The 12,846-nt window shown below is 50.5% G+C and overlaps 1 protein-coding gene across 1 annotated transcript in view; it reads left to right on the plus strand.

Moving 5' to 3' along the window:
• ATP6V0A1 (ATPase H+ transporting V0 subunit a1) overlaps positions 1–12,846 on the plus strand; it is a 360,020-nt gene that overhangs the window by 343,946 nt on the left and 3,228 nt on the right. The window contains exons 20-23 of the mRNA XM_050762605.1: positions 1,452–1,559; positions 2,505–2,522; positions 7,337–7,454; positions 7,762–7,933. Coding sequence (XP_050618562.1) covers positions 1,452–1,559; positions 2,505–2,522; positions 7,337–7,454; positions 7,762–7,933 — 416 coding nt within the window. The remainder of the gene's footprint in view (positions 1–1,451; positions 1,560–2,504; positions 2,523–7,336; positions 7,455–7,761; positions 7,934–12,846) is intronic.

Here is a 12,846-nt window from a genome sequence, read left to right on the forward strand (position 1 = left end):
GAGCCACCACGCCCAGCCCCTTGTCCATATACCTTGCCAAAGTTTTACAAGCCTAGATGTTTCCAGCAGTGGGATTGCTGAATCTCAAAGGGTTCATGCATTTAAAATTTTGATAAACCCTTCACAATGATTATACAATTTGTACTTGGGAACATATTTTGTAAATACAGATTTATTCGGCCCCACCCCAGAACTACTAAATTTACAATTTCTGGGAGTAGTATTTGAGAATTTCTATTTAAAATGCAGCTTTTGGGGTGATTCTAACTCAGCTAGTTCTCTGACCAGCATGTTAAGGACCACTGCTAGAGTAGGAGGGAGGATTTGTGCAAACACTTAGGTCTGAGCTGGGCATTAAACTGTGACAAGAGCTGTGGCAAGAAATGCACACCAGGAGGTAGAGCTGAGGATGAGGAGCACAGGGCAGCTGCGCAGGCCGCCTGCACACTGCTTGTGCTGCTGCCTGAAGGCCAGGTTGCTGGAGAGCCGCCCTTGAGCTCTTGCCTTGTTTGGCCCTCTGGACAGAAACCATATGAAGTGAATCTGGGGCTGTTGTTTAAATTCCTTTTCATGCTGTGGCAGGTTAGCACTAATTGGGGTCTGTGAGACTTAACTCATTTCTGCCTGGTTTTTGTTCCCAAAGAGTCTTTTTTGCTTTGGGTTTGGAAAAACTCAAGTTTTTTCAAATCAAGTTGACTTTAAAATTGTACTTTTGGAGACCCTACCAAAGACTGTGCCTGTGAATTCAGAAGAAGCAAATGCCCCGTCAGCGTCTGCCCGCATGCCTGTGGAAGAATTATTTTAACATTCCAGAGCCTTCCGCTGAAGAAAAGGAGCCCCCTCCTCATCTTTTTAAGCTCAGCACTCTAGCCACAAGTGAATATACATTAAGCTTTTTTTTCCTTCTCTGACCTTGGAAGTTCTTTGTTCCTGGGCAGAGACATGGTACATTTCTGGAAGAGGTTGCTGGAATTCTTGGGCTCCTGTTAAAAGCTTATCAGACTAGTGTACAATCACCATGTCATTTGGCCCCTCTTCCTCTTAGAAAGTCTAATTGTTAGTGCCAGAAAAGCTTAGGCCCTTGCAGGCTTTACAGATAGAGCTGTACTTGTAATGAGAATCTGTTCCTATTAAGGTTTTCATTCAAGCAGGATTCTCAATTAGCGTTGACCCAGGTGAGGCTGGTGCCTCTTGGCACAGTAGACAGAACTGCATATTTCCTCTGAAGCAGGGTAAGGTGATAACTGTAGGTTGGTCTGGGGCTGGGGAAGGTGGTGGTTGGGGTGGAACAGTTGTTTGATTTTACTTAGCTGTTCAGTCAGTGGGTTTTGTTTTTGTTGTTAGACTATATGCTTTTCTGAGGTTTGTGTTACTAACCATCGCCCTTCCCACCTCACAGAATGTCATGTTAAAGCCCAGGCAAATTCTACTCTTTCTGTTCATCTGTGTAGGGAACTCTCAACTTTGGTGGGATCAGGGTGGGCAACGGACCGACAGAGGAGGATGCTGAGATTATTCAGCATGACCAGCTCTCCACCCACTCAGAGGACGCAGATGAGGTAAGATCCCGTGGTGTGGGCTTCCTCTCCTTCCACCTCGGGTCAGCCCTAGTCTTGTGTACCCTAAGAGGCCTCACTCCAGTCTTCTCCTTGAAAAATAAAAATACTAATTAATACTCAGCCTGCCTTCTGGACCTCTTAGGGCACCACAGCTTTTTCCAGTGGACCCTGCCCTAAGCTCCAGCTGTTGCCCCCAGAGCCTGCAGCAGTTTTGTTCCTGTCTTGAATTCCAGATTTTGCCTGCAGTGCTCTGCACGCAGGTCTCCATTACTGACTGCTCTCTCGCCTGAGGCAGAGCAGGCTTCAGCATCCCAACTCTTACGACCTGAAACACAGGTCACTAAGCACAGCTTCTTCATCCATTGACCCTTCCAAGGATCATTCCATTTGCATTACTCACCAGCTATAATCACTGGTACTTTTGAAGTCCTATACCACTGATGTGTTCTTGCTGCAGATATTTTGTTTGAGCCTTTTTGGTGTCATTTGCCTACTTTTTACAGGGAGAGAGAGAATTAGGCCAAACTAGACTTTTCCTTAAGATAGCACCTCCAAGCCCACTCTCCTTGCCTGACCCCTTGTAGCACAAAGCCTCTGAACTGAACTATTAAATCTCATCTGCTCATTATGTTCTTTTTAAATCAAATAAAATAGGAGTTGAGGACCCAAGTTGGACTTTTCAGTCTGTCTGACCACTTTCACTATATATGCTTTTTTAAAAAAGAAATCACAAGGCCTGGGGATGCCTTTAAAAAGTACCTATCTTAATGCTCTAAATTCCTGCTGATTTCGCTTTGTGTGTATGCTGAGGAGGCCTGCCTCCAACGTGCTAGCCCATTTAACATGAACAATCCTCCCCAAGAAGCATTCAGTAGTCTTGTGCTCCTAACTTGTGACCTTGTGTGTGGCGTGGCTCCCCACTAAGTGTAAATTTGTGTTTTCAAGCCTACCGAGGACGAAGTGGTAAGATGAAAGTTGGCGTTGCCTTCGTGTTTATCTGGGCTTCTCTCTTCCCATCCTTGTAATCACTCTGCTGACCCTGCCACACCCTGGGGCCACACACATGACTCCTGTGCATCCTGCATTTCACTGGCCATTTCTAACCAGTTCGTGAACCTGTGTTCTAAAAAGCTCATCTCCATTAACTGCATCTCATTCGGTCACCTCTGTCTTTGTTTCATTGACTTTGCTGATCTAATGCCTCGGAGAATGGCTTTGAAAGGAGCTACAAGTAATGTCTGCACTGGCATTCTTGAAGTGACTCCTCTTGGGGGTTAAGTCCCATTGGCCTCTGCCTTCCTCTCCTGTGATGTTGTGGTGGTTCTACTCCCAGCCACTGGAAGTAGCCGTTTCCTCCCTGCTCCTCCAAGTGCTTGTGAGCAAAGCTTACCCTTCCTCCCTGTCTGAGCCAGCCTCTTCCTGCTGCCCTGCTCAGCTTGATGATGCTTCAACTTAGAAGTGGTGGACCCTTCTCGGGGTCAGCTCTACCTCCATGTGACCCAGGTGAGAGGGAGACAGCTTTCAAAAGGAGGCTTTGCCTTCCAGATGCATCCCAAAGGAAATAATCCATCTGGGTGAAAGGAGTTAATACTATATCAGCCACACATAGAGAATAACAGAGAATAACAGACACTGGAAAGCAAGTTGACTAACTGTTCAGGCCACATCTCGAGTAGAAGGCCCTCTGGCTCAGCAGTAATTTACTTAGCAACGTACACTCTTTAAATTGGGTTTTTAAAAGGCCTTGCTGCACTGTTTGCATCTTCCCCCAGCACTTCTCTCTAAAATGCCTAGACCCACAAACTGTACCCTTCCCTTCCTGACTTTCTGGTCCTCTCTAGGAGGGCAGTGGGATGGGAATGGGAAAGCCTTTGCTGTTCTATGTAAACACAGGCAGGGCCTGGTCTTCCTGAAGCCTAGAGAGGCTCCTTTGCTGGCATCAAAGAGTGTCTGTATTCCTGGACTGCTCATCTGTGCAGTCCCTGGCTGAGCTACCTGGCAGGGATGGGTGGGGTGTGCTCCATGTTAGTGAGGAGCCCAACCCTTTCCCAGGCTCACTGCCTCCAACAACACTGCTTTTTAAATGTCTTCCTAGCCATGCACCCACATTGTCGGAATGGTCTGACCAGCTATTGTGCACCAGTGTTCTCATTTGTAGCCATATCCCAGGAGGCTGGACATCCAACAAGATAGACTCTAATTCAGCCCCCAATCCCTGGCCACCCAGCTCACCCAGGGATTCAGCTACCCTTGGCTACCCAAGTAGTCTAAACATTTTATTTTTATCAGGCACATACACAGTCTGGTTCTCTATAGCCAAATTTAGATACCCATGACATTTATCTAATGATTTCAAACAAAACAGATTCCTAAAAAAAAAGTTCAGCCTACTTCTGGAACTTCCTCATTTTGCTTGGCTGTGAAAATGTATTTGTCCCATGCAGGCCCTTGCTCCAGCCCAGTGGAAGCATTAGTACCTCTCCCTAGTGGGGACTCAGTCCAGCTGCACACCAGAGCCAGGCCACTTGGTTGTCTGGGAAATCTTCAAAGGCCGTGACCACTCAGCAAGGGTCAGTGGCACCTCTCCCCACTGTCTCCTCACCAGGTGCATTCATCCCACCCATCCATGCATTCACTCACCCTCCATGCGTCCAGCACTATGTATAGTGCTACAGAAACAGAGAAGAACATAGTGCTTGCCTTCAAAGACCTCCCAAAGTGGGGAGACAGTCTGGATGACAGGTGCTGTGATAGAAGTGTGCCCCAGATGCTATGGGAGCACAGAAAGAGGGCAGCTGATGAACACTGGGGTGAGGGTGGAAAAGGAGACCCTGGAAGGACTCCCTAAGGAAGTTATCTTACTCTGGTCAAGCAGGAGGCCCTGTAGAGGAGCGATGCAGACCACCAGCATATGCAGCTTCACAGGCAAAAGACCTGCAGGCCCATCACATGTTGGGGACTAGCAAGTATTCAGCTCGGCTGGAGCAGAGGCAGGGGCGGGGAACTGGGGACAGGTGAGACTGGAGGTTGGCAGAAACCAGCCATAGTAGTTTTTGCCTCATTTGGACAACAAGGAGCCATCCAAGAGACGGTGGTGAAGCTGGTGGTGACATAGCCATGGTGCATTGAGGAAATACCCCCAGTGACCATGTTGTAGGGTATATTGGGTTGGGGAGGGGCAAGGTCAGGAGGCATGGACACATCATTTGATGTCATTCAGGACAGAACAGAAAGCCTGAAGTGAAGTAAGGTGTTTGTAGGACGAGTTGGAAAGGAAGGAACCAATATGAGATATTAAAGAAGTGAAAGCTATAGGTCCCAAGGCCAGGCGTGGTGGCTCACGCCTGTAATCCCAGCTACTTGGGAGGCTGAGGGAGGAGAATCACTTGATTCTCCTGGGAGGCAGAGGTTGCAGTGAGCTGAGATCATGCCACTGCACTCCTGTTTCAAAAAAGGAAAAAAAAAAAAAAAGCCTCGATAGAGACTAAAAAGAACTGTCCGGAGAGGTAGGAGGAAAACCAAGGGGAGGCAGGTATTTCAAGAAGGAGGAAGAGGCCATAGTGACAGACACTGCAAGAGCATGGACAAGGACACAGAACGTCTGTTAGCTTTAACAACTGGGCCGGGTGCGGTAGCTCACGCCTGTAGTCCCAGCACTTTGGGAGGCCAAGGTGGGTGGATCACCTGAGGTTGGGAGTTCAAGACCAGCCTGGCCGACATGGTGAAACCCCATCTCTACTAAAAGTACAAAAATCAGCCGGATGTGGTGGTGTGCGCCTATAATCTCAGCTACTAAGGAGGCTGAGGCAGGAGAATTGCTTGAACCCGGGAGGCAGAGGTTGCAATGAGCTGAGATCACGCCACTGCACTCCAGCCTGGGTGAACAGTGAAACTCTATCTCAAAAAAAAAAAAAAAAAGATGTAACAACTGGGAGGTCAGGGTGACCTTGCTAAGTAGAGGCATTTTGTGGAGGAGTGAAAGTGGAAGCCAGGGTGCAGTAGGGTGACGACTAGCTGGGCAGAGAGGAAACTGAGGCAGAGGATGTAGACATTGACTCTGCAGCGATTCATGGTCGGTCATGGCTGATTGATACTGGGTGTGTGCTGAGTGGCAGACTCATAGTGCTAGGCTGGATTTCTCACCCAGTCCTTGCCTCTCCTGAGAATGCCTGCAGGAAGCTGGGAATGAAGGAGAGAAGGCAAGGGTAAGGCCTGGAAGCGAGGCTTCTCTCCTGTCCTGCACTTTTTTCAGTGGGAGAAACTTGAGGTGGAATGAAAACACGGAAGGGTTGGCTGTAAGGGAGCCCAGTGGTCACTGCCCCCCTGGCCCATAGGAGTAGAGATCAGCACTCCTGGGAGCCATGGACTTCTTCCTTTCGATGCGGGTCCTGTGGCGGCAACCAGCAGTGGTAGGAGAGAGCTCTTAACCACGGTGTTACGATTTAGGAAACTCAGGGAACTAGGATTACCCTAGTTTTCAGGGTAAGTAAGGACACTTGAAGAGCCTGTTCTGGAAGAAAAGCCCAGAAATAGACTAGGTGTCGATAGAGGTGAGGGAAAAGCAGACGTTTGCCCAGCGATGGCATGGTGGAGCCAGCCCCCTCCACACTGGCTGCACCCCTGTGGCCTGGGCTGTTGTGGCTTTACCAGCCGAGCCACTTTCTCCCATCCCCATGTTCTCAGTGATTTCCCAAGGCATTTCTGGTGTCCTTTGGGAGTGGAATCACGTGGGTTTTTAAAGGAACTGCTGCGAAAAATAGACCCTGATCTGAGGGCAGGGGCCGATGGGGAGGCCACTGAGCCCTCAGGAGTGTCTGAAAGCTCAGAGGATTGTGGTCTGGGCTCTGTGGGGGAAGCCCCGTAAGGGAGTGCCTCCTGGTCTTTGGTCAGCCTGACAGAGTGAGAGGCCCAGGGAAAGTACCTGGGGCTTCCAGAATATACCAAATTCAAAAGCCCACGTTCACCCCTGACTGTGCTTGGAGCAATCCTGAAAGTGCACTCCCAAGAGCTTGTTCCAGCCCATTCCTTTATTCTGGAAATAATTCTTGGTATTGAAAGGAAAACTGGGACAAAGGGAGCTTGAGGAAAATGAAAACAAACAAACTGGAGATGTGCTGTTTGGCCTTAACCCATGTGGAAATTCGTACACTCCGTTAGGATTTCCCTGTACATGGTGGTGAAATCATGTAGGGAAAAAAAATTCACCATGTAATCTCTTTAGACGTCACAAAAGAAAAAGAAGGTTATCTTGCTCCCTAAAGGCTGTAAAAAGAATAAGTAAAGTGGCTGTAGAGGCCTAGTCTTCTCAGGACAGTGTCCAGATTGAGAGCCCATCTCCTGAAGCGCAGTCTGGGGAAAATCCCTTCCTGCCCTCCTGCAGGTCCTTAGGGTCCCAGACTCAGACAGTCACTTTCCCAACAGTGTCTCAACTCAGCACACGCTCCCCTCTTGAGCACAGAGCCCCAGAGGGAGAAAAACAAATGTGTGGAGAAGAATCTTACTAAGATGTAGTTAATGAAAATGTAGTGTATTGAGGGGAATGGAGGTGTCCCAGGTGAGGGCTAAGCCAGGCAGGATTTTTGGGGAAGGCATTGCCAAAATCACCACCTGAGTTCAACACTGGGTGCTTCTGGCCGCTCCAAAGTTGAGGTGCCAACCATGGGAAGTGCAGTCCCCTGCCCTGGCCCAGGTTCAAAGCGCCAGGTAGCCACAACTCAGAATGCCTGCACATTCCCCTCCTAGCCTTATGTTTTCTCTCTGGTTTCCTCCCACGACAGTTTGACTTTGGGGACACCATGGTCCACCAGGCCATCCACACCATTGAGTACTGCCTGGGCTGCATCTCCAACACTGCCTCCTACTTGCGGCTCTGGGCCCTCAGCCTTGCTCATGCGCGTGAGTACCCCTCTCCGGGCTCCGGAACTCTAGTTTCCCCCTCTGTGGTCGTACTCTCAGCTGGGGAGCTTAAGTAGAATGGAAATTACATGAAGGTTCTGGAATTATTCAGGTTCCTGAAAGCAAGGAGAATGAGTACAGACAGGAGGCTCGGCACTTTTGCCAGGTTAGCTCTGTATGGTGGTCCCACTAAGGCAGTGGGAAGCCAGGGTCCAGGGAACCCTAGTGGGGGAATGGCAGAGCAAAATTCGTGCCTACAGCTACCTCTTGCCAAACTGCACTGGATTTTGTGTCTCCCATTCCCCAGAGCTGTCTGAGGTGCTTTGGACCATGGTGATCCACATCGGCCTGAGCGTGAAGAGCCTGGCAGGAGGTTTGGCGCTGTTCTTCATCTTCGCTGCCTTTGCCACCCTGACCGTGGCCATCCTCCTGATCATGGAGGGCCTCTCAGCCTTTCTCCATGCACTGCGCTTACACTGGTGAGGGGCAGTGGGGCAGGGCGGGCATGGGGGTGGATGTGTCCTTAGCTGCGGTGAGAGGGCAGCTTTTCTCCCAACACAGCCCTGCAGCTCTGTGCAGGAAACATGAGCTGGCCCTGCACTAGCTTTACCTCAGGACACCCCAGCACCAGCTTTGCCACTGAGTTTCAGAAAATGATCACAGAAAAGCACAACTCAGCCTTCCCTAGACTCTAGGGAGAGGTCCCTGGTGAGTGGTGTCAGGTCCCGCTCCCTGCCTTTAGCTGTCCCCAGTGCTCCTGATTTTGGCTTAGAGGGGCTGCTGGGGTCGTAGGGTTTCTGGTTTTCTCTCTGGTGTGTAACTCTTCTGTCTTCAGAACAGTGGAAGCAGCTCTGGAATGGATGCTAAGTGCAGGAAAGGCTAGAGCACACTGCACCCCAGCTTTGCCCTCGTTGTTCTGTCATTGTGCCAGGGGTCTTTGAGTTGGACCCTTGGCAGCTCCATTGTGGGCTGGGGGGATTCCTGGTTCTATAGGGTGAAGGTTGGTACACTCACGAAGCTTCTTCAGAAGGGCAGGTTTGGGGTGGTTCTGTTTGTTTTCTTTAATGGACTCCTAATGGCTCTGTGTGGAGAAAGCATGAGTTCAGCCTCTGGGACTGGGAGAGCGGGGGTGTAGTCTGGGCTGTGACCACCTCAAACCAGGGTTGCCAGATTTAGCACATAAAAACACAGTGTGGCCGGGTGTGGTGGGTCACGCCTGTAATCCCAGCACTTTGGGAGGCTAAGGCAGGTGAATCACTTGCCTCAGGAGGTGATTCGAGGTCAGGAGGAGGTCAGGAATTCGAAACCAGCCTGGCCAACATGGTGAAACCCCATCTCTACTAAAAATGCAAAAATTAACCAGGTGTGGTAGCACATGCCTGTAATCCCAACTACTTGGGAGGCTGAGGCAGGAAAATTGCTTAAACCCAGGAGGTGGAGGTTGCAGTGAGCCAAGATTCTGCCACTGCATTCCAGCCTGGGCAACAAAGCAAGACTCTGTCTCAAAAAAAAAAAAAAAAAAAAATACAGTGTGTATTTCACATAAACAACAAATAATTTTTTCAGTATGAGTATTTCCCAAATGTGCATGGGACATGCTTATACTAAAAACTGGGGCAGTCTGTATTTTCTGTGGCTGTTCCACCTCAGACTCCACTTCTTTGTCTCTATTTCCTCCTTTATGTTGTGATTCTCTTTTTTGGGGTCTCAAAACCCCAGTGTCTCTGGAAGTTCTGGCCCCTCTCCCCAGAGAAGCACTCACACACTCCTCCTGTTTTACGAGCATAGGGGTCTGACTCACTGGTGTGCCTTGGAGGCCCCTGGATGGGATGCTCTGTGTTCATGAGCCCAAGGCCAGAAGAAGACTATGAATGTTCTCTTCGTTCTCCAAACCTGAAGAAAATCCAGCATCTGAACCTGAGAAACTCCTTCCCCACTCCCCTTTATCTTTGATTTTCTCATGGCTGGGTGACCGCGAGCCTCCTCAAAGATTCAGCTGTGGGTTTTTCTGAATGACGGGCGGAGGGTGAGGCATGGAAGGGCAAGACGTGGCTGGGGTGCACTCTTCTTCAGAAACCCTGCTGTGTCAGTAGACGTAGCTTCCTCTGGCCTGGCTCTCTTCTGTCTGGCCTCCCTCCTCCCCACCCAGCTCATCTGGCTGGCCCCCGTATTCTCAGCTTATCAGCCGACCCCCCTCCCCCAAGCACACTTCCTCAGCCCTCCTCGGTGCACGAGAAACCTCTGAGGATTCACTTTTTCTTGCCCCTTGGTCTCCTTCCTTTTCTTTTCACTCCTGTCCCTTGAGCCCTGGGTTTGAGGGAACAGTGACCACCTCACCTTGATTCTAGCCCACGTGGGTAGCCAGTCATCTCCTCCCTGGGCAGGGCGGGAGCCGAGCACTGCTGCAGAGCAAGGTCGCCTGGGCCTGAGCCTGGTTTTGTTGCCAGAGGATTGCTTCCTCCTCAGGCTCACCTGTGGCCTCCCCGTGTCTTCCCATGTCCCCCTGAACTGAAGTGATGAGTGACAGGACAGCAGGCTTCCCAATGGGGCGACCTGGGTTGGAATTCCAGCTCTGTCACAGCAGGGAGGGGACCTGAGCAGAACATTCACTACCAAGGTGACTGAGCAAGTAGGAAGTAATGCACACACCAGGTGCTGCCACAGCAAAAAGCAGGTGCTCCAGGAGGGGTCGCGGCTGCTCTGCTTAAAAGTGGGATGCCCTTGCTGGGTACCGTGGCTCACACCTGTAATCCCAGCATTTGGGGAGGCCAAGGCAGGCGGATCACCTGAGATCAGGAGTTCGAGACCAGCCTGGCCAACATGGGGAAACCCCATCTCTACTAAAAATGCCGGGCGTGGTGGTGGGTGCCTGTAATCCCAGCTACTTGGGAGGCTGAGGCGGGACAATTGCTTGAACCCAGGAGATGGAGGTTGCAGTGAGCCGAGGTTGCACCACTGCACTCCAGTCTGGGTGACAGACCAAGACTCCATCTCAAAAAAGAAAAAGTGGGATGCCCTGGAGAGAGGGTGTCTGCCTGGGGTCCCCCATAAAGAAACTGCTTTTAACCTGTCCAGAATGAGAGGAGACCCCACAGGAGGCAGAGGAATACCATCAGAATGCCCTCAGGTGCTGTTTGCAAGGAACAGCCTCCCCGTATATGTCGTATGTATTTTGGCAATAGGAGTATTGGGTAGGAGAGGAATAAACAGTGCAGACCTCCTTTGTGCAGCTTCCAGAATCTCATCTTTGGAGGGCTGTCCCTGCGACATGAGTGGGGCGCCTCCCCCACCACTGAAACAGGAGTGAATGAAGTTGGTGGTTGTGCGCCCCCTCCTGGCAAAATGCAGCTGTGCGTCCAGGATGCCTGGATCTTCCCTGTGGCCCAGGACTGCAGGAGGCGTTCTGAGCTGTGGCCCTCTTACCAGGGTGGAGCCAGGTGGAGTCTCTGGGGCTGCTGAACCAGCTGTAGGGATGGTGCTGCTATTCCTCCTGGCATCCAGCCTAGGCATCTTCATATTTCCCACTTTGTGCCTGCTGTTTCCTGATTCAAGGGCTGCCCCATTATACAAGCTCTGGGTCTCTTCAGTGGGGACAATGAGAAAAACATTTGATTCGATAACATAAAAACCACTAGTGTGAGATTCATGCAGCGTCATAGGAAGGAGGGTGATGTGTTTGAAAACCGTGAGCAGGTTAAGGTATTAAGCAGCTGATTCTATCTCCCAAGTTTTCTCTCTCTTTTCCTCCCTCTTGCCACATGAAGGGTGCTTGGCTTCTTACCTACCGTAATTAGACGTCTTTTCTTCTTCAGAGAAGGCATGAGACAGGGATTTGATTGTAGTTATCACTGTAAACATCAAACTGATTTGTATGCAGAACTGTTGCCCCAGGGCCTACCTTCCAAGGAACCTGGTTTCTCCTTACCTAGCGAATTCCACATACACATAGATGTACACCCACCTGTATACTCACAGATTGGGTGGCGATTAAAGGGACAGAATCAGGGACCAACTCCTTGATAGGAATGCAGTGTTGCCACGGCATGACAGCATGGAGCAGTTGAGGGAATGGCTGCCCAGGAGAACTCAGAACTCTTAAAATGTAGTTCCAGGCCGCCCTCATTGCCCTGATATTTGGGCTATCAGACGGATGTGTGTTCTAGGCCCTGAACTGCACAGAGAGTGGCAGAATGGGCTAGATAAACAGGTCAGCCCAGAATTGCATTTCCACACTGCCTGCCCTCAGTCACAACCCCCACCAGGAAAGGGAAGTGGCCCCAAGACTCCTTCCTCCTTCACCCACTCGAGGAAACAAGAGTTCCTGTTACGTGGCAGGAATGATGTCTTTTGGTCCCAGTTAATCCCTCTGAGTCACCCGGTGGCCTTTGCCAAGTGCTGGAGCTGGAAGAGATGATAGAGACACTCGTCTGGTTTCCTGAGGCTCTCCTCACAGCTGTTGAATTCTAGAGGTGCATTTCAGTGGCTTGGGGCATGGCGAGACCTTGGAGTCTCCCTGAGCAGAGCAGTGGAGAGGCCCAAAAAGAAGGAAGAACCTAGGATGGCATATGGGGCCCTCCTTGCCCCAGGGAACTTCATGTTTGTACTTTTTCAGGAAGCACACCTTTCCCCAGTTCAACAGGAGAGGGTGGGGAGACTGGCAGGGAAATTGCTTTCCAGCTTTGTGTTTGGTGGTTGGGGTGAGGGTGGCCGGGGAAGGAGGTAAAATCAGGCTGACCTCAAGATAGACCCGCGATGTCCCAGTTCTGGCCACTCTAAGTCTCTAAAGCAGCAGCTGGTGGGAGGGGCAGTATTGGGCAGTATGTCGGGGAGGCCACCTGTCTGCTCACACAGTACAATTGATGTGCCCTTCCCAGGCATATATCCCTCTTCCTCCTCGCTGGGCCCCATGGGTAGATAAGGTGACTGGAGGGGTGCCAAGAAAAGGGTGGTGCCCCCACAGGCATCTGAAAACAAAGCTGCTGCTGCATTTGACCAGTTTGGAGATTAGAATGGTTTTGTGATTAGCCAGGCAGGGGGCGGGGTCAGAGTTCTGGACATCTCACTGGATTTGGGGGTCAGCATACCCTACCAAGGCTGACATTCACTCCTAGGTAATGGCCTGGGACCCTCAGGTGACTTGTGCACTCTCTGGCTATGTATTGTTGAATGAAAAGGGGACATACAAATCTCTTTTCAGCTGTTCTGAAATAACCCTTGCCACATGGGAACACAGTCTATTCAATATGAAGAATTCAAACCTAACACAAGTGGGTGAGACGCAGGCACCTACCCCTAGGCCCCACTGCATTCTCTCAGAGGTGGTCTCAGTAACTGGAACTTGGAGAAGTAGTTTTGGTGTGGTGTTGGGACATGGGTGAATCCAGGGCCTGGT

The sequence above is a fragment of the Macaca thibetana genome, chromosome 16, assembly GCF_024542745.1.
Source record: "Macaca thibetana thibetana isolate TM-01 chromosome 16, ASM2454274v1, whole genome shotgun sequence".
Lineage (NCBI taxonomy): Eukaryota > Metazoa > Chordata > Mammalia > Primates > Cercopithecidae > Macaca > Macaca thibetana.